Source organism: Antechinus flavipes, chromosome 6 (genome assembly GCF_016432865.1).
Source record: "Antechinus flavipes isolate AdamAnt ecotype Samford, QLD, Australia chromosome 6, AdamAnt_v2, whole genome shotgun sequence".
Classification (NCBI taxonomy): Eukaryota; Metazoa; Chordata; class Mammalia; order Dasyuromorphia; family Dasyuridae; genus Antechinus; species Antechinus flavipes.
This window is the reverse complement of record NC_067403.1, coordinates 213,540,487-213,562,811: the sequence shown is the minus strand read 5'-3', so window position 1 is coordinate 213,562,811 and position 22,325 is coordinate 213,540,487. Positions and strand designations below refer to the sequence as shown.

Below are 22,325 nucleotides of genomic sequence, written 5' to 3'. Positions count from 1 at the left end.
ATTAAAACTTTCATGCTTCTTTGTATTCATCATATTCACTGATTGAATCAGCTCAGAAGAAATGCAAGATGTTCAGAGAATCCACCCCAAATGTTTATAGGGACTATTTGTGTCTGACCTCTATGGTAGAGCATTCTGAATTTGTATTGGTCTAATTAGCCACAGTCATACACATTAACTCGACTTTCTCACTGTACTGTCATTTTGAGCCTCTTCTAGAATAAAGGACAACAATTTATAACCTTGAAATCTTCTTATGAAACTGGTGACATGCTATGGCATTTGTGTATAGCCATTTCTCAATCTGTGGGTGTCTATTTTGCTTTCTATTTCTTTGCTAGTATGAAAAGTGCTGCTACAAATATTTTTGTGTATATAAAACCTTTTTTGGGGGATCATGAAGCTCTATGGAATATGTGCCTTATAGTGGAATCTCTGAGTCAAGGATATAAATAGACATTTTAGGCACTTTATGTAACTGCAGATAGCTTTCCAGAATGGTTGGACCAACTCATAGCTCCACCAACAATACAATAATATATAATAAAAATCTTTTGATAATTTTATCAATGTTGATTATTCCCATCTTTTGTCATTTTTGTTAAGCTGAAATTTCAAAGTTGTTTTGATTTGTATTTTTGTTATGTGATTTGAAGTAATGTTTCAAATAGTTGTTAATAATTTAAAATTACTCTTAAGGGTAAGTACTAAAGCTTCATTTTTCTTCATTTTAAATTAACAGTTTTGAGCTGATGGGATTTCCCAATGTTATCTAGCTCTTCCTGCCTCTAAGCTGAGCACTAAAAGCCATAACTGTTTTACATATATCTCCTTATATTTATCACTGGAGATCAGTTAATCCAACTGGTATGAATCCAAAATATAGTAAAGCTGCACTACTTAGGATTTCATTTATTTTTATTTTATTAGAATTTCATCTTCTTGAATCTCAAGTTTATCTTGGTATTATATGGCAAAAAGGGTTTAGCTAAGTACATTCAAAATATGATTGATTGAAAAACTATAAACTGACTTAAAAACATAACCAACTTTAACCAAACAAAATTTTAGCTTGGATAAACAAATGCCTAAGTAAAGTTCAGTACATTGGATATTATTCAACAACTATATGGAAGTATAATGCAATTAAGATCCACTAGTATGAAAAATACAAAGAAATTTAGGGGTTTCATGAAATTATTCAAAGTGGAAAAATCAGAATTAGAAGAAAAACAAGGTAAAAATAAATGAGAATGGCAAAAAAAATTCTGAGGGAACTTATAGCGACTTAGTAGAATTATGATAAAATATTTTGTATTGAAATTAATTTAAATGTAACTAATCATTAAACAAGTTTAGTTATTTGTACTGATATGCGATGTTAATTATTTAATATAATAATATTTCTGGTGTAATTTTTTTTTTTAAAGAAAGATTGTGAAGAACAGGAAAAATGTCATTAGAAAAGGGGAAGGAAAATTATCCTAATTTTCATAAAAGGGAAATGAGCTGAATCTTTAAATTATGGGTCTGGCCTTGAGATTCTTGGCAAAACTTAAAGCTCCATTAAAGTGAAAACAGTGATCAACATTTAGAAAATAAGTGGTGATTCCCAAGAGCAATAGGGATGTTTTCAAGAATTAAGTCATAACAATCTAACATCATTTTCTTTGGGGACAGAATTAATAGAATGAGAGAGATAGTTTGCTTAGATCACAAAAGATATAGAATTTATCTAGATTTTAGTTTAGCTTTTGGTAAAATCTCTTATGGCATCTCTGGGGAAAAGATAGAGAAATTTAGAATGTGATAGCACAAGTCAGGGAGATTCCAAATGGGTTGAAAGCACAGTTCTTAATGGAGCAAAGTCAACTTGGAAAAAGGTCTCTAGGCAAGCACTTAAGGAATCTTGATTCTTTTCTGTTCAGCATACCTGTCAATGATTTGGATGAAAACATGATATAGGTAGGTGGTGCAGTAGATAGAATACTGCTCTTAAAATCAGGAGGACCTGACTTTAAATCTGGTGTCAGACATTTACTATTTGTGTGACCCTAAACAAGTCACTTACCCCATTTGCCACAGTTTTTTCCTCTGTAAAATGAGCTGGAGAAGGAAATGGCAAACTATTCAAGTATTTCTGCAAGGAAAACCCCAAACAGGGTCATGAAAAGTCAGTTGACTGAGAAAAGACTGAACAAAAACAACATAATATAGATCAGTGGTGTCAAACTCAAAGAGAAACAGAAGTTACAAAACTGTCAATAAAGATCCCTGTAGGCCACATATTTATTTAGAAAACCAAATATTAACATTATCTATGTTCTATTGTATTTGTATGTACATTTTCTAATTATATTTTAATCTGGGTCAGTTGCATTTGGGAGTTTGTGGCTTGTGGCTTGTGACCACATGTCCCTTAAAATCTATGGTGTAGACAACTCTTAAACCAAGAGAGATGATTCTCTTAATACACTAATGATAGATCCAAAGATTCTTTCTTATAAAGCCAGAAGCCTGGGCTAAATCTAATATGACAATATTTAATTATGAGACACGGGTAGTCTTATATTGGGGTTCAAAAGCCAAACTCCTATATAAGGAGGAAATATGTCTAGCAAGCTATTTACTTGAAAAAGACCTGGACTTATCTGTACTCCAAATGAGGCAATAGCACAATGGAAATACAAATGAACCAACATGGAATTGAGAAGGCAGATTTAGGCTTGGAATAAGAAGAAATTTCCTACCAGTTAGAACTTCCCCAAAATAGAATGAGCTGTTTTCAAAGGTGTTGGCTTTCCCCATACTAAAAGACATCAAGGGAATTAGGAGTAGCTACTTAAATTACCAAAGGGATTCTTGGCTCAGCTGGACTAGATAGATGGCCCTTGTACTACTGAAATCCTATTCCCCAAAAATCTTATCTGCTCACTGCAGTGAGCCCCATCACACCTTTGCCTGATTCAGCTCTTCAAAGGAAAGACGAAAGGATCACTCTTCTGCTTAAAGGAAATGGAATTACTGAGTTAAGACTGGCCTGCAGTCTCCTGTAAGGGCTCCAAATGGGCAGATCCCAGAGTATCAGTTGTTTTGCATGGATCTTGTATATCATTCCACCTTATGTCTATACTGACAGATGCTTACAGCTCTTTCAATATCTATTTAGCTTCCCTCAGATCTTGGCCAAGGCTGTTTGAGGCTCCAGGTTTTGCCTTCTTTCACTTAACTCTTTGCTGTACCTCCTTGGGATCAACTCTCTCATACCTAGCCATGCTTTTGGCCTTCAGATCTCATTTGCTTCTGCACTTTGCCAAACCTTGCAAAAGCAAAAAAGCTAATAAAATCTTAGCTGATGCAAACTTCCAACTCCCAGGAGAGCTTGTTCGACATGGACCCCACCTCCAATCAAGGCTCTAGCACAAAGACGGCTGCTGGTTAAATTAATCCCTTGCTTCTTATATACACGCAGCTAGCCTCAGACAATATACAATAAAATTGAATTCCTTTTTTAAAAAATCTGTAAAAAAGACTTCCTTCAATTAGTCTGAAATAACCAAATTTTGCTTTAGTAAAAGTAATCATCTATGACTTTTGGAAGTTTTCCTCTATAAACTTAAAGAGGAAATTATTGCCTCTTTTTAGTTAGTTTTAAAGAAAAAGAAAGGGGACTCTTGTTAGTTCAGTTTAATGGACACTCTACAGCTATTGATAAAGACACAGACATGAACCACTTATTTTAACAGAACTGTAATGAGCTGGAAAGACAACCTCTCCCCCTAGCTTCCCAGGTAGCTCTGAAGAGATTCCATTAATCCCAGGCCACCATCTAGCTCAGATGACAAGATACCTGCAGCCTATTTAGAGGTTTAAAAAAAAATCCTCAAGGAAAAGGGTCGTCTGTGTTTTGGGGGGAGGGAAAATCAAGGGCAAAAGTTCAGAAATAAGGCTTCTTTGCTATCTTTTATCAAAGAGATCCTGGCCTTTGATAACATCTGGAGGTCTGGTTGCAGCAGCTGTTATCAGTATGGCTGCCCAGGAGTTGGCCGGATTAATCCAGAAAGGAAGAAGCAGCTGATTTGGGGATAGAACCCCGATCTTTCCCATATTTATTGTTGTAATAGCATGGAGATGCTAAAATCTGATCATTTGGAAAATTTCTGATCTCTGAAAGTAATACACATCATTCCCCAAGTTGGAATGACAAAAGATTTCTGATGAGACTCTCAGGCCCAACTTCTTTCAAGAAAGGATCCAGTTTAAGTGTCTCTATCCCAAAGAGATCATAAAAAAGGGAAAAGGATCCACATGTGCAAAACTATTTGAAGCAGCCCTGTTTGTAGTAACAAGGAACTGGAAACTGAGTGGATGTCCATCAGTTGGGAAATGGCTGAATAAGTTATAGTATAGGAGTGCTATGGAATATTATTGTTCTATAAGGAATGATCAGTAGGATCATTTCAGAAAGTCCTGGAAAGAATTACATGAACTGATGCTAAACGGAATAGAACCAAGATAATAACATTGTACACAGCAATAACAAGATTATGTGAAGATCAACTATGATGGACTTGACTCTTTTCAACAATGAGGTGATTTAGGCCAATTCCAATAGACCTGGGCATCCAGAAAGAGGATTATGGATACTGAATGTGGATCACAATATAGCATTTTCACCTTTTTTGTTGTTGTTTGCTTGCTTTTTTTTCCCTTTCTTTTTCATTTTTTTCCTTTTTGATCTGATTTTTCTTGTTCAGCATGACAATTATGGAAATAGGTATAGAAGAATTGTACATGTTTAATATATATTGGATTACTTGCTAGATAGGGAAGGGGGGATGATGGTAAGGGAGGGAGAAAGTTTTAGAACACAAGGTTTTGAAAGAGTGAAAGCTAAAAACTATTTTTGCATGTATTTTGAAAATAAAAAGCTATTTAGGAAGGAAGGAAGGAAGGAAAGAAGGAAGGAAGGAAGGAAGCAAGGACACAATTTGATAAGCAATGGGTATATAGGAATAAATGAAAAAAGAAAAAATTCATAAAGAAGACCTTAAAGAAAAAATGATATACTATGAACTTGAAAACTGATACAAAGAGGCTGAAAATTTGAGTAACAGCTAACCTGATCATTTCTTATTACAAAGATAATCACAGAAACTCAGATTTTCAATTAAGAGGTCATCTAGTCCAATTCCCTCATCTTGAAGCTATGGAAACTTCATTTCATTCTATTAATGGGACTATAAAATGGGAGAGTAGGAATTTGAATCCAGGTCTTCTGAATTCCAAATCCAGTCCTCTTTCCATTGTACCAAACCCTCTTTCCACTTCTTTCATACAGTCTTGTAATCAGCAAAGTTGAGCTGGAAACATGAAGCATTTTTATGATTATGTTAACATTTAGGAAGATTCCCTTATGCCCAAATGCTCACTGAATACAGATGGTATTAGGGAATCTGGGACATATAAAGAAAGGGATGAATTATCTGGATATTTTAATAACTTCATTTACTTTATCATTGTCACTTTTAATGCAATTTCCATGAAGCCAGAACCATGTTTCCTACTTTTTTTTAACCTCAAGACTCTAGCATGATGCCTGACCAAAGTTTATGGAAGGGCTGCCAGCAAGAGCTCTGACAATAATGAAGGCAAAGAAGAAAACTATCTTTCCCATTTATCTTCTGTACAGTATGTCCCTAATCAACTAAAGATTGCTTTCAGTACTATTTCTCAGTAGCTTTGAAGTTTCTCTTGCCCAGCTGTATATCCTGTGTCTCTTGCAATTCTCCAAGTCTAGTACCTAGATCAAGGCCAGATTTTTATAATTTCCAGCTCCTACTATAATCTAAAAACACCATTCTCATTCCCCATCTAGTTAAAAAAAAAAGTATGTCTCTTCTCTCTGTCTCTGTTTCTTTCTTTCTTTCTCTCTCTCTCTCTCTCTCTCTCACACTGAGGCAATTGAGGTTCAGTGACTTGCCTAGAGTCACACAGCTAGGAAGTGTTAGGTGTCTGAGATTAGATTTGAATTCAGATACTCCTGACTTCAGAACTATCTAGCTGCCCCATGTCCCTTCTTTTCAATAACTTACTTATACCCTGTACTTTTTTTACATCAACAATGTTGTACCATACTTACATATAAATTTTCATTTAAATGAGAGACATGCCAGAAGTGTCAAAAAAAAAAAATCAGTTAAGTGTCCATTAATCACCTATGAAGAGGCTGGGAAAGGAAACCCTCGGGGAATAATTATAACCATGAGAATAGAAATGCTAAAGCCTTCTTTCTGATCCCACACTGAGGGCTCACTGAGTTCTAGAAGCATATTAATGGCATAAAAGTTGGACAAGTCTTGCCAAGCCAAAATGGCTTTGAGTCTGGTCCTAGCATTTATTATGAGAGGAACAGGCTAGCTAAATTTAGAGATGCTCCTCAGAAGTTGGCTTTAAGGTCAAGAAGTTCTTGCCCGCAGGAATACTCAAAGACTCTATATGGTCATAGAAAAGTTATGAGTTGCATTAATGGAGGATCTATCTATAAAGGTATGAAAATAGTAATACTTGTAACAATTCAAGCCTATCTAGTGTTTCTGGCTTTAAAAAGCACTTTCTGCAAAAGAAAGGTCATATAGGTTTTATTTTTAGGTCATGTAAGTTACACAATCTGCAGTTTATAGGTAAGGAAACTGAGGCTTGACATGATGAACTGACCAGCAGAGTCAAAATGCTAGCCTTTGAGCTAGAATTCAAATGCAGGATTTTTATTCTAGGTTGGAAAATCTTTCCAGCAATGAACAGAGCATCATAACCAGATGCTCTTGTTTTCAACAATCCTCTGGTCTCAGTCCTTCCCCAAGCTTCTAGTAAACTCTTTATGAGCTGATATGGCAGTGAATCCTTTCCCATTTGTCTTAGCAAACACATTCTCTCTGTTGAGAGAGAAATGTCCCTTGCGAAGGAAAAGCTTTTTAAACCAGAAATTCGGTAGTACTGATGGGCAAGGAGACTTTTCCTTATAAAACTTAGTGAATGTAGACCCCTTTCAAGGGTTCCAACTGTCATTTCCTGCACATTTCCAGTAAGAGACACAAGCCTAGTGGATATAATGAGAAAGAGAAAAAAGGGATAAGGGTTTGCAATCAGGGAAAGACTAAAATCAGTATTCCCAAACTACAGTAAATATATCTCAGAGATCTCAAGCAGGACTATTAAAAAATTGTTAATAACTAACTTCTTTTCTTTTTTTGTTTTGTTATTTTTAAAAATAATTTTAATTTTGTTATTTTTTATTTTAAAAATCAAGCAGCAGCAGCATCACTAACATTTTAATTGTTAAATAAAAGTTTTATTTATTAAAATATTTATTTTGTCAAAATAATTAACACAGGGGCAGCTAGGTGGTGCAGTGGATAGAGCACCAGCCCTGAAGTCAGGAGGACCTGAGTTCAAATTTGGCTTCAGACACTTAACACTTCCTAGCTGTGTAACCCTGGGCAAGTCACTTAACTCCAATTGCCTCAGCAAATAAATAATTAAATAAATGAAAGAATTAACATAGTATTTTAATTTTTACAGAACTCTTTACATTATTTCATTTGATTTTCACAAAAGCCCTACAATGCAAGTATTATTATTTTTATTTTACAAATGAAAGAACTGAAATAGTTATTGTGACTTAAGTCACAGATTAAATGACTTGCCCAGGGTCTCATAGCAAGTAAGTGTTAAGTGTCTGAAGCTGGACTTGAACTCAGCTCCTCTTAACTCCACTGTACCATCTAGGTGTCCTTATTTCTCATTTATCCTACATAGAGCTTGCTTGTATTTATTTGTTTACATGTTGCTTCCCTCATTAGATTGTAAGCTCCCTTCAGTTAATCTTTTGCCTCTTTTTGTACTGCCTGACACACAGTAAGCACTTAATAAATAAAACTGATCATTTTTTAGCTCTATATGGCTTTAATCAGCATTTTCAAATTTAGAATCTATTATTATAAATTATAGATTTTATAGAAATATAATAGAAATAAAAATAGAAATATATAGAAATAAAATAGATTTATAAAAATTATAAATCTATAAGATATATAGATTTAAGCCTCAGATGCAATTTTAAGCCATAATGACATCTGGCCTCAGATACTTTATAAGCTGTATGAGCCTGGGCAAGTCACTACCTTTTTTGCTTCAGTTTCTTCATCTGAAAAATGAGCTGGAGAAGGAAGTTGCAAACCACTCCAATAACTTTGCCAAAAAAAACCCAAATAGCATCACAAAGAGACAGACATAACTAAAATGATTAAACAACAATAATAGCATTATAGGGCAAAAAATAATATTATTATTTTTTTAAACTAAAATTCAAGTACTTTCCAAAATTAAGGAGGCAACAATAACCTTTCATTTTTTTCCTCTGTTCCTATCCCGCTAGGAAACCCACCAAAATGAAAACAAAAACAAAAAAAAAAATTTTAATCCCAAGGTCTGGCTTTTTTAGTTTTTACCAGATCTGTAATACATTTTAGGTAACTGTAGGACCAAGGAAGGCTAGTCATATACAATGTAAAAAACCAACTTAATGAAACTACAAAGTTGCGTTAAGCCAATGCATGCTACTGGGCAGAGAAGCTAATATATATTAATTATTTTTGTTGGCCTTGGTGTATGAAATGGCATCACTGCTGGCCAACTTGGGCCCAAATAGGACTTTTAGAGATAAGCTAAATAATGATTAGGGGGTAGCCATATTAATTTAAAAGAGAAAACGTTTTGCTAGCCAAGGCCTTTCAGATTGACTTTCAAAATAATCACAAATTGAGAAAATATAAATCTCATGCTACTAGAAACTCTGATAATCCCAGGTCTGGAAGTTACTGGGAAAAAATTGTCGGATCCAAACTATTTGTGCATGAGATATGGATGTCCATTCCCTTCATAACCATCTCCAAAAACTTTACTTAGGTACAATCAAGTAAGGAGCAGTATGGGATGAATGAAGAGTTGGTCTCCATGAGGAAGAATCCAGACTGTCTATGGGACCCTGGTCTAGTCACTTAAGAATTTAAGTATAGAATAAGTTCTGATCGATGGGAGTTTACTATGTCAATAAAATCACTTAAACCTGTTCAAAAGTGTCTTACACAGAGTCCATTGGGCACTTAGCATTTCTGAGTGCAGCTATAATCAGCTTAAAATGTAAGTGGAAAATAAAACTACACACACACACACACACACACACACACACACACACACACTGCTTATATTGAGATCGCCCAAAAAACTCTTCCAACAAGACTTCCACAGTCCCCAGCCCATTTCCCCACTTTACTTCTAAAGCTTCCAGAAGATGCTGTTTCTATCCCCTAAGGCACAAATATCCCTAGGAGAAACAACATCATTTATTCGACCAATAGTTCATTTAACAACTCATTTCCCACCCAGCTGCTCTCCTGAACTTCATAATCTCCAGAAACTCATTATTTCTGCAAGATGAAATCAACTCCCACTCCTCCTCAGCACCCTTTACCCATGTCACTCCTCCCTTCCTCTGGTTGAAGACAGTGAGGAGTAAGACATTTGGAAGCTCCTCCAGATCCTCCATCATTTTAAGAAAGGAAAGTGCTCAGGACATTCATCTCCCTCACTTCCCAACAGAATACATACCTGGATTTCATGATCTTCAGAAACCTATCATTCCGCAAGATGAAATCAGCTCTGAAATTCATACCGCCTAAGATTATTTCCCAAACAGGCTGCAGAACTTCTGCATGTACTCCACCAAAATAGATACTCTTCTTTCTCTTTTTAAGTTTCTTTTTGTGTGTTGCTTTCCTCATCAGATTTTGAGCTCCATGAGAATAGCAACTGTCTTATTCTTTTCTGTGTATGTTTAAAAATTAGAACAGTGGCTGGCCTGTGGCAGGCATTTAATAAATATTTATTGACTCTAAGACTTTGAAATAATTATTCCATTCCTTTTAATTTCATCTCTATTCCAGGTTTATTAGATCCTTTTCAGAGAGAGTATAGGCTTTCTAGGGCAAGGAGGGAGGGAAGGAAGGGGTATAGAATGGAAAGGCTGGCAATACAAAAAAAGCAACTTTTAGTTATCTCCTCCTTTCCTTTCTTTCTTGAAAAAAATTTGTTTTGGTAATATAGAATCATTCTCTGGGAGGAGAAAAGTGATGCAACAATAATAAAATTGTATTTATTTAGCAAGACATGGATAAACCCAAAATGCTTACTTATGAATTTGATCATAGCTGGCATTTTATAGACAGAAGCCAAGAGGTTTCTGAAGAAAGAAAAACTTTAGAAAAGTGGGAGCCCAAGACTATTGGGTCAGGAGCCACTTCCTTCTGGTAATACTCACCGAGTCAGGATCTCGCTGCTGTTCAAGAAAAGCTGAGAACTCCACCAGTCGAAGTTTGGTTGTTCCAATGGAACGGCCCTGCCAAGCAGGTACTGAGGGTGCTGGTGCGGATGTAGGCTCGAACCCTGAAACACCAACCATGACGTTTAAGCTCTAGCCATTCAACTGGATTAAACATGGATCCAACCTTCCCAAGATCTGCAGCCTCCTAAAGGAGACAATTTTTTTAAATAACTCAATTGGAACCCAGATTTGGGAGAAAATTCCATTAGCATCCCAAGGCAATGAACTGTAATTGTTCAAAGGGTTTTACAAGGATGGCACACCTCTAGAAAACAAAAATTCCTTGCTTATTTTTCTGAAATTCAATAAAGCAAGGATTCACCGATATTTTTAGTTCTTTACCTCTTTGGCAGTCTAGTGAAGCTTATAATGGTCTTAAATATATAATAATCATTTTAAACACAGAAAATACCTATCATGAAATATGGTTATCAAAATATCTATTTTTAGCATTGACTAGTTTTGCTGAATTTTTTTTCTTTCTTTGTCTTTTCTTTTAGAAAGTATTTGTTATGAAAGTAGGGAGTATGGGAGTAGGGAAGTAACATGGAAGAATATTTAGTCACTACAAAATTTATTACAAAAAAAAAAGCTCATGGATCTCTCTCGCCATCTCTCCCACTTAATCTATCAGATTTAAATCTATTAGGTTATTATTAGGTTAAGAATTCTTTTTCAATACAGAGATGGCTTTTCTCTTTCAAATACAGAAGAATTAGAAATGCAGATAATTTGTTGAGAGACTATGACAAGCTTTGCTTCACCTCTTCTCTATAAAAGAGTTGTCTCCATCATTGGAAAATAAACCCAGAACATAGTTCATGTTCTCACAGATAAAGAGAAGGACACCAAAAAGAATTTGTTTTTTTTGAAAGTTTATAAGCCAAAGAGTTAACACTCCTTCTCTGTTCTTGAAACATAGCTTATATTAATATTATATCTTCCTTGAACACTGATGGAAAGAGTCCAGGTCCTTGAGCCCACGAACCTTGGAAACAGCTTGATGCCTTAGACCATCATCCTGAAAATCAACCACTATGGAGATGCTGCTTGGTAACTGCTCCTGTAGTTGCTAAAGTCATAATTTCTTAAGAACTTGCAAAGAAAATTCTTGCCACCCAAGTTGTTGCCACCATCACATGGTTCAACATTAGAAACTGGTATCATTTTATCGAAGGAAATGACATTTTAAAAAAAGCATTAATATCTGTTTGGGGGCATTTCCATCAGGCTTGTATCTGAAACCTTCCCTATGTGTTAGCTCCACCATTAGGATATGAGCTCCTTGAGAACAGGTACTGTCTTGCCTTTCCAGCTTAACAACCCCCATGCTCACCATTATTTTGCACATAATAAACATTTAATCAATTCTTCATTCATTTATTCATTCCTCAACGCTGGGGGAAGAACACACATTAATTATGCCTAATTAAGTAAGAAGTATGAGGTTACAGAGAAGGTGATAGCTTGTATGTCATTTGTAGAACAATGAGGCTTTACAAATTTTCCACTGTACTTTCTGAAGGATACCCAAGGGGGACTTACCTGGAATGGGGGCAGTGACTGTGGGCTGGATGGGATAAGCCTGCTGAACAAAAGGCTTCACACTAGGAAAAAAAAAGGGACAGAGAAAATCACATTAAGACCATATGGGACAGAAAAAAAGGGGGCTACTCAAGAACCCAATATACACTCTCTAAGAATAATCTGCTTTTCTCTGCCTGGAATGCATACAACACTCTATAGGGTGGGCAAGTTTTAAGATAGGATGCTGGGGAACAACTTCCCTTCTGAAACTGTGTCTGGAGCAAAAAAGGAAGCCTTCAAAGAGGGAGGACAAGAGATAATGTACTGACAAGGAAGAAACCCTACTGATACCAGGAAACATATTCTTTCACTACTGTCCCAGTGGAAAGAACACTAAAATGGAGTCAAAGGCCCTGAGACCCCATTTTGGCTCTGTTCCTCACCGCCTGGGCAAAACTGGGCAAACCACCCACTTCTCTGTGCCTCGTCTCTCTGCACCGAGGGAGTTGGACTACATGGCTTCAAAGGTCCCTTCCAGCTCTCTATTATCCTAAGATCCCTTTTAGGGGATGGCATTTATGAGCTACTCTCCTGTATTCACAGACCACAGATTCAAGTCTTCCTAATATCTAATGCAATCACATGAGACAGATATTTTCTATATAGCACCATGAGAGTTACTAAATGACCTCCTTGAGCTTCTCTTACTATAAAAGCTAAAAGAAAATAATAATCATTATGCTGAAAAGCAACTTGAGATATATTAAAAAAATGGGACCTACATTCTTTTTGGGGGTGGGGGGGTGGGGAGGGGGTTTAAATGACTTGCCCAGGGTCACAGAGCTAGGAAATGTTAAATGTCTGAGATCAGATTTGAACTCAGGTCCTCTTGACTTCAGGGCTGGTACTCTATCCACTGTACTACCTAGCTGTCCTGGGATCTATATTCTTAAGAAATGTGTGGACTTTAAACAAGCCACTCAATCTTCCTAAGTTTCAGGGTCTTCATATGTAAATGGCAATAGTATCGCCTAGATTGCCTACCTTTAAGGCTTCTTAGAAGAGGAGATTTTTAGTTATATATAGATTTGAAAATTGCAAAGGATATGGCAAAACAAGGATATGGCAATGGCCTCCAAAGCAGGAAATGGGATCAATCCCTTGGAACTCTTTCAGCCTCCAGGAATTCAAAGATCCCTCCATCCCCATAAATCACAGAGTTGAACAAAGCAACAATCAGAAGATATTGAGGAGCCATCTCATTTAAAGCTAGATCAACTCTAAAAGCTCTCCAGCTTTTCTCTGAAAATCTCTGGAGCAGAAGTTCCCAATTTTTACCATGTTCCCTTTGCTTGTCAGTAAAATTAACCATGATCTCTATTCAATATGAAAGGAAATTAATTCTGGAATTTACTATACACACATAAGAAATAAAACTGGATTTGTTTTTAGATTAGAAATTAGAAAATTAACTGGATTCCTTTTTAATTACTGTTAAGAGCAGAGCATTTATTATAATAAATCAATTTAAGCAGAATTTTTAACTTCATTGATTTGGAAATTACAAAAATTCAAATCAAAATTTTCCCTATAGCCTCTTGACAAACTTCTCCAGTTTGAAATTCTCCTTTAGAGTAAAGGTAAAATCATAGCTTCTTGACTTTTAGGGAGATGAAATTAATTAATCATGCTATTAAAATTGTATTCATGAACAGCTCATCATTTAGAAACCTGATTGTTTCAGTATGATTAAAGGAGCAGCTTGCTTGAATATCTGTAACTCTAAATTATAGAATATTTGGAAGAGTTCGAGTTTGTTTTGGGAGGATATTTTTGGTAGAGTCCAGACCTGTGACTTTTATCAAGGGAACTGCTGGTGATACAGACCAACAATTACAATTTGAAATACTGAGCTGCCTGGACATTGAAATACTGAGATATTGGAAGATTTTATTGGGTCACATCACCAGCTTGTCAGAGGAACTGAATACAAATGTTCCTGACTCCAAGATTATCTCTATCCACTATTACTCTAAAATAGGGATCCTCAAAGTATGGCCCGCGGGCCAGATGCGGCAGCTGAGGACGTTTATCCCCCTCACCCAGGGCTATGAAGTTTCTTTATTTAAAGGCCCACAAAACAAGTTTTGTTTTATAATCCAGCCCTTCAACAGTCTGAGGGACAGTGAACTGGCCCCCTATTTAAAAAGTTTGAGGACCCCTGCTCTAAAATATGCTTTTCTAGCTCTACAACAGTATTATGAAGTAAAAAAACACTTTCCAACTGTAAGATTTTTCTATGCTAAATATTAGATTAACTTGTCATTGTATAAAAAAGTGGAGGTTTTTAAAAGGAATTCTAATGATTTTGTGATTATTTGTCCTCTAAAATTATTTTGCCATTTCGAACCAAGAAGAAATGAAGTCCAAATGGACAACACCGATAAGCAGTCCCCAAACTGTACATTTGGAATGAATGTGACTTCACCAAGATGAACACTTTTCCTAAATTTTGAATTGAATATAATTCCAATCTACTGGACCTTAAGAGTTCCTTTCTGTAAAATTAAGAAAAAGGGTCAATGATCTTCCAACTCGAATTCTCCATGTTCTAGAAGATTAATTTCCAGGAGAGTTTCCCTGTATTTTGGCAGCACTTTTTTCAGATGTGCATATGATAAGAGTCTGGGGATTTGTTTACTGTTTTATAAGACCCTACATTTTAAACTTACTCTTGTGAAGATCCCGGCTGACCTGTCTGTATCATTCCTGGCCAGAACTGTAAAATTTAAGATATATAATAATTAAGAATAATTTCTGAAAAAATCACACACACACATACACATACACACACCTAAAACTTACACATTTAGGTGATTTTTGACATTGCTGTGGTAATCCTTCCCTAACATAGATCACAAGTTAATCATCACCTTAATAGATGATCTTGAGTTGTTATTCTCTCCCCCATTCTCTACCCCCAATTCATCTCCCAGCAACCAGTCCTCCAAGGATGGTCCTTTCTACATTTAATTAATCTAGTCTTTGAACAACAAATACATAGACCATTACTGGTCTACTTCCAGTCTGGCAATACCTGACCAAGTCGACATTCTATTACTTTAGCTTCTGAGGACCCAGGGCCACCTTTCATACCTTCATAAGGCAGGTAAGCAGGACTTCTATGGAAGTATAAGAATCTAAGGTTAGGTGGTGAGGAACTCCTTGGGAAATAAAATCTATACTTGGTGTTACGATGCTAGCTTGCCTCTACCATGCTTCCAAATTGTCCAGGACTCACTTCCATCTTCTCCTATCCCCAGATAAGCCCTAGCCTCTTGTGTTCAATATTTATCTCCATCTACAAATCTAAACCTCTGCCCAATATTCTCTCCCACTATCCCCTTGTATGAAACATCCCTTTAAAAGGGTGAGAATCATGTATCATAAACTCTCAAATGGCTCATAGAACCTATAGTAGAAAAGCATACAAAATAGGGTGTGTAGATTTCCATCTCCCTCTTCAAGATAGAACGTAAGTTTCTTGAGGGCAGAGGCAGTTTCATTTTGGTCTTGGCATCCCTAGTGCCTGGCAAAGTACTGAACCATAGTAAGGACTTAATAAATACTTACTGATTGATTATCTACCCACCTTGATTCCCATATATGCCTTGGTTCCTAACAAGCTGAATTGAAACTGAATTTCCCCTTAAAAAACATAGGTTCCTTGAAGACAGGGATACTGTTTTTGTCTGTGAAAGCACAGTGCCTAGCATAGTTCCTTGCACTCAAGGATCATAATAAATATTTGCTGCATTGAATTAAATCCCCTGCTTTCATAGTTCAGGATAGCTAGACATCAAGAGCACCCACAGAAGGTTGGTCAAGAAAAATTTTAGAATAGCATGATAGTGTGATTTCTCTCCTTAGTTTTAACTGTTCTTGAAGTCATTGGGATTCAATTTGTCCATTTCTATGGGTAAAGTTCTCAATTGGATAGGGATCCTGAGAAGAGATAACTCTAAACTTCTAGCAATGGGAGAACTCTTCTAAAAGTTGCTTCTAAGTAAAGGATCCAAGTAAAGGTCTCCTCAATGGTTCTTTCTTGGTATAGTTAGACCACCAGAAATTTTCTTTACATTACATGGGCTACAACTACAAAGAACTAATACTATCCTATTAAACTTGCCTCTTACTTACTGCTTGTCACTCCTGGGACAAAAAACCATTTATTGAAATGAGCTTACCCCTGGTGCGCCAGGAAACGTGGGGCGTGGGATTCCCGGCAGTCCCAGTTTGTTGTGAATGGCCGTTGCTGAAACTATCTGGGCTGATGACATGGCTGCCATGTGCTGCAGGGCTTTATCCTTCGCTGTCTGATCCTTTAATGTGACAGTTACACACTATCTTAATACAAGGCAACAATCTAGTGATCAGCTTAGAAAAGCTGTAGCTATTAGCATTTAAACTAAAATGTAAAAGCCACCAAAAAAAATATGCCCAAAACAAAGCAATCATGCATAGAAAAACACAGCCAGGAGGCTCAACTCCACTAAACCTACCTGGATCACAAAGATTTTTTTTAATACCCAACTATCCAAATACATTAGTATTTGCATTTTTTTTTTTTTTACTAATACTCTGGATTTTAATTCAGAATGAGAATGAGCAATATCTTTTTCAACTCCCAGGATGAAAATTCAGATATTGATCTGCTCAAGAAGAGGGGGAATGGGGATGCTCACTTTCTGGGTACAATGGTCAAGGGACCTAAAGTTTGGAGCAGGTGAATCAGTGCCTAAAGAAGGGCAGGTTGGAATTGTAGGTATCTTCCTATATTTCTCCCAAATACAAGGGCTTCTGAATATATGTGAAATGCTGAAACACTGGTTAAAAAAAACTAGTGGTGAAGGAAGGCCAGAAGCAATAATGCAAGGTCACTTGTACAAGCAAACTGGCAGACATGCTGGAGGTCAGAGGGAGGGAACGGCATGCTCTCTTAGACACACAAGACGTGTTTCCTTTAAAGCTGAAAGCATGTGTAGTAATGCTAACTTTTAAATGCTCCTTTTAGAAAACAGCAAAAGACTAAAGATACAGTAAAAGCTAGCCAAATTTCTGCCAAGCATAGCTCAAGTATATAATACTTGGTTTAATGAAAATACTTACCATACTTGTTACCTGGATACAATAATAAACAGTTTGTTAAAATGGTTGTGGTACAACAGTAGGGTTTGTTTTTCTTCAATTAAAAAAATATAGGTACATCTAGGTATGTAGCAAGTATGTGTGTACATATGTATGCATGTAAACATACATACATATATTAGGATATAAAATATATATATAAATAAGCTTCCCCGTGTGTCAGACAATTTAGGTATTCACCCAGAGATTGATCAAAAAATGGTTATCCCAGCCTCCTCCCCCAAACAAAACAAAGCAAGTCTCAAGTAGATTTTGCAGTTTGTTTTCCTCCAAATACAGATAATAGAGTATATTAAGAACCCAAATGGGAAAGTGATCAAACTCCTCAAGTCAGGACCTCCCACTACTGAAAGGAAAGCATTTTGTATTTGGTCGCCATAGGCAAACACAGAAAGGATCACTTCTTCTGGGTGAATGTGCTATTAACAGTTAATAGAATTTCTGCACAAGCACCAGGCAGGAAGAGAAACTTGCAGGTAAAAAACACGTGCCCATGGCACCTGAATCTGTGTGCCATCCACCCAGAGAAATTCAGTGACGAGACAGATTCATTCCTTTCCTCACATCAAAGTAGCAGTCACATAATGACAGGGAAACAAAAACAGTTTATGGCCATGTACAAAGCTGTCACTCCTAATTAAAGGGACATCAGTAAACTGTAGCTTCAGGTCAAGAAACCCGGTATAAGCTGAGACAGACATCACCGAAATGTTTACAGATTCAACCAAAGCTGTACAACAACCACAGATGAATGCCCTGAATGCTGTGTCACAACTGGCATGATACACTGGGTAGTCTGAATGAGATTAAATAAAAAACTACCACATAATGATAGGGCAGTATCTGGAATACCTCACTGGCTTATTATTTGTCCTCAACCAGATTTGGGCCTTATAACTGGACTTTGGTTCCTAATTCTCTGTAATATGTTTTTTAAGCATATTTGGATTAAAAAAAATAAAACCTTTCTAAATAAAACACATGTATTCCAGCCTTCCTAAACAAAGGATCCCAAATCTACCATTCTTAAATGAAACAGAACCATCATTATGATGCACAGTGCAGAATTAATGCCATATAAAGATACCCTCAGGGTCTACTGATTAATGACTAAATAGGACCAGTAATCCTCCTCTAATTCAATGTCTTAGCCACTGAAGACAGCTTTTCTCAGTGTTTCAGCTTTTAGTAGCCTACTTCACTTTGTTTTTCCAATCTTTTTGTTGTTACTGTATGTTTCCAATCTATCAACCTACTACTTTGCCTTTTTGAATTTTTTTTTTAATTCAGTCATGCTATAAATCAAAAACTCTTCTATAATTTACAGTCTCAGAATTGTTTGGGGCACTAAGTCACTTAAAACTTCCTCAAATCCAGTATGTGTTATTGGCAGGATCTGACCTTGGAATCAAGAATTCAAGTCCCACTTCTGACACTTGCTATGTGACCCAGAACAAGTCATTTAGTAAAAAAAAAAAAAAAAAAATTAAATAAAAATTAATAAAATTAAACTTAAAAATCTATCAGCCAAGGCTTCCTCTGTAAATTGGGAATAAGAGCATTAACCTCAAGGAGTAGCGGTGAGAATCAAATGAAATCATATATATATAAATATATACACATATGTTATATATTATTATATATACATTGCATATATGTTATATATAGCATATGTTGCATATATTAAAGAGCTACGTAAGTTATGAGTTTTAGAATAAAATGAAATTATTAGCTATTAGTATTATTTCCATATGAGGTCTCTCAATTTACAAGTGGTAAGTGATTCAGTGGATAGAGTACTGGACCTGGAATCAAGAAGACCTGTGTGCAAATTCAGCCTCATCTACTTACTAGCTATGGGATTCTGGAAAAGCTCTTATTTTCCTTAATCTATTGGAGAAGGAAATGGCAAACATTCCAGTTTTTTGCCAAGAAAACCCCATGGACAATATTAGCGTGCTAAAATCTAGTGGGTCACAAAGAATTTCACGCAACTGAACAGCAATAACAACAACAAAGGGTTTACTGTTTATTGAGTATTCACGCTCATTGATTGAATGACAGATCTTTGACACGGAAAGACTTAAACTATAAATGCCTTGCTTTTTCCAACTATAAACTCTTCATATTGGCTACCGTAGAGTCATAAACTTGATTACAATGAGAGAGAAATATTCACTAAATAATTTTTTTTAACTCTTCAATGAATGGGGAAGGAAGAGGATAGTTTCCAGCTATTCATTCCATAAACCAGCCACAGTCCCTCATCCAGAAACTAGTCACTTTCCTCCAGTGAACGCTCTTGTGCGGATACACATTCTGGGGTCCTCTCTCTACTTCTATGGAAATTGAATGGATACCAGTGTTTGCTTGCTGCCAGATTAGCTTGCATCTTGATGAGCCCGCCTTCTCTTTGGTGACATCTTTTCCACTGCCCCTCTGGAGTACTTCTTCAATCCAGCATAAATAAAAGCAGACTCCACAGGGTAGGAATCCTTCAGTATATGCACTGGAAGTTACTGCAGTGCTAGGAGGTCTCAGATGTAGTAGAGATGCTTCTAAGTTACCAATCTTGAACATCTCCGAAGAACACAAGGATTTGGCTCCATCTTGCAGGTGACCACAGCATGTCACATAGGGGTTGGAATCCTGAGGACTAGACAAATCCCCTGTGATGTGGTTGGAGTACCAACATGATGTGGGTGATGTTGACACCAGATGACGGTGGACATCAAAAGCTGAGGTTTAGTTATGTGAAGAATTCACAATGACCATTCTCTTTGGCAAAAGGTAGATTTATTTAGGGGAATAGGTTATAGACAAAAAGAAGGGATACAATAAACACTGGAAATGGTAAATATGAAATAGAATTGGAGAGCATGTAAAAGACAAGTTCCTCAGTGGAACTCACAAGTAGAAAGGGAACATACCTCATAGGGTTGAGGCATGCCCTTAGTTGGCAGGTTAAATCCTGAAAGACATTTAGTACCCTAAAAAAGGTAGCTATAAGGAAGAGAAATGGGGTTGAGAATCATAGTAGAGTTAGGGGAGATGCCAAGGAGCATGGGGGAGGAGGTAAGGAGTAAAGGGTGGGAGGCAGAGAGCCATGATAACTGACCCTAAGAAAGACAGCAGTCATGGTTTGGCCCATTACTAGATTTTATATGGAAAATTTAACCTCAGGGACATGACTGGGATTTCTGACAGGGCATGGCAAAATGAGACTGCTCAAGACCTCTATAGGGAGTTAGCCTCAGGGGTTTGTCATAACTTGGATTTCAGACTGGATGAGGTCCCCAAAGGGTGGGACCATGAAGCCACACTGATCTCTCTCAGTGTTTTCTCCCTAGTTGCCTCAGGGATTTTTTTTTTTTCCAATTTCTCTGCCAACTACACCTAATGTGGAAGACCTCAACACCCAATACCTCGGGGCTTTAGAATGTGACTCCTCGCTCAAGAGGGAAAAAAATCCCAAATTAAGAACAGTTCTCTCCATTCAAAGTCTGGTTTTATTATATCAATGGCACATTTCTTCATTTTTTCATTCATTCATTTAAAAAGTACTTGGTGCATATTCTATAAAAGGTATTGCATAATCATGTGAACTAATTTAAAATGACAAATTTGGGGGGACTGTGGAATGAATTTTTAGTTTTATATTTTGGAGAGCATTCTTTTCCCTCTTCTGCACCATATCTACTTTTTCAAATTTTGACATATTATGCTTTCATAATAAAAAACAAAATTTCATAATCATTTCTTAACATTCCCCACCTGACCCTGATCCTGCTCCATCTTACCCACAAAAGACCTAACAAAAACATTCAAAGTCAGTATATTAAAGGAAGTTTGGGGTGATCAAAGGATCATGATATCCTAGGTGAGAAGCCTCCATTCTAATTCAGCTACTCACTAGCTGTGCTATGTTAGGCAAATCAATCTGTTTCTCTGTATCTCAGTTTTTTCATCTGAAAAATGAGCAAGTTGGGCTAGATCCTAACTTCTTACACTGTGGTTTGTAACTGACATGGAGTCTCACAGCTGAATGTGGGGATCATGAAATTATGATTTATTATCACAAAATGTTCGATTTATATAACTATTTCATATACATATATGCTAGGGTCCCAAAACAATATATTGGTCGAGAAAATAACGATTTTCTCGAAAAGGGGTCATAAGTGGAAAAAGTTCAAGAAGCCCCATATTAAATGACGTCTTAGGTTCTTCCAAGTTCTGAATTCATGATCCCATAAATATTGTCCTCTTCTTTTAAGCAAATTCATCTTAATGCTAAATAACACTATTGTTCATATCTCTCTGTATACTTTGTATACATATACATACATGTTATCAACTTAAATAGATTATAAACTACTTGAGGTTGGGTAATCTTCCAGTTTTGTCTTTGTATCCTCACTGCCTGAAATAGATACTTAATAGATATTTAATACTTGATCATTTGCTATTGGGAGAGCTTCAAGATTTCCTTTGATTCTGATGCATCTCAATTCTTTTCTTTTTTTGCAAATGGTAGGGCCAAAAGTAGAAAAAAAGTTAATCTTCTGGGAAGAGATTCTTTCTGGACTGTGATGGAGCTGATCTTAAGAGGCCAGATGATTTATTTAAGTTATTCTCAACCCTTTGCAAAGTGAGATGTATTTTATTACTGCCTATTTAATTTCATAAAATTTCTTTGCTCCTCGATAGCACAGATTTATGTTGAAAATTAGAATAAACATATCTAATAGGAAAATATGCTTTGCATGACTTCAAATGAATAATGGTTATTATGTTTCTTGCCTTCTCCATGGGTGGGGGAAGCATTAGAGGGAGAATTTGGAATTCAAAATAAATTATAAAAAATCAGAGTAAATTTCATATTGTTTTGAGAATTTCAGAGAATCTCAAAAAACAAATAAACAAGCACCTAAGGATAGTGCAGATAACATTAGGATAGGGGAAGAAGGTGGAGATAAGAGGAATGCTGGGTATACTTCAGATGCAGAGGCTACCTCCCATGAAGTCTGTGACAACAGAAGACCCTAAGGATCTGACATTTTAATAGTACTTTCATTCGTACAAAATACTCTCCCCATAATAGCCTTAGGAGCTTACTTTAATGAGATAACTGGGCTCTAGGGCTAAT

The 22,325-nt window shown here is 36.3% G+C and overlaps 1 protein-coding gene across 4 annotated transcripts in view; it reads right to left on the bottom strand.

Moving 5' to 3' along the window:
- TEAD1 (TEA domain transcription factor 1) overlaps positions 1-22,325 on the bottom strand; it is a 302,844-nt gene that overhangs the window by 49,405 nt on the left and 231,114 nt on the right. For 3 of the 4 annotated variants that reach the window (XM_051964254.1, XM_051964255.1, XM_051964257.1), the window contains 4 exons: positions 16,216-16,350; positions 14,701-14,747; positions 11,987-12,048; positions 10,379-10,503 (listed from right to left, as the gene is read on the bottom strand). In XM_051964254.1, the coding sequence (XP_051820214.1) occupies positions 10,379-10,503; positions 11,987-12,048; positions 14,701-14,747; positions 16,216-16,350 (369 nt within the window). Of the gene's footprint in view, positions 1-10,378; positions 10,504-11,986; positions 12,049-14,700; positions 14,748-16,215; positions 16,351-17,137; positions 17,591-22,325 lie in introns of those variants that run through there. The other variant, XM_051964258.1, reaches the window with a different exon arrangement.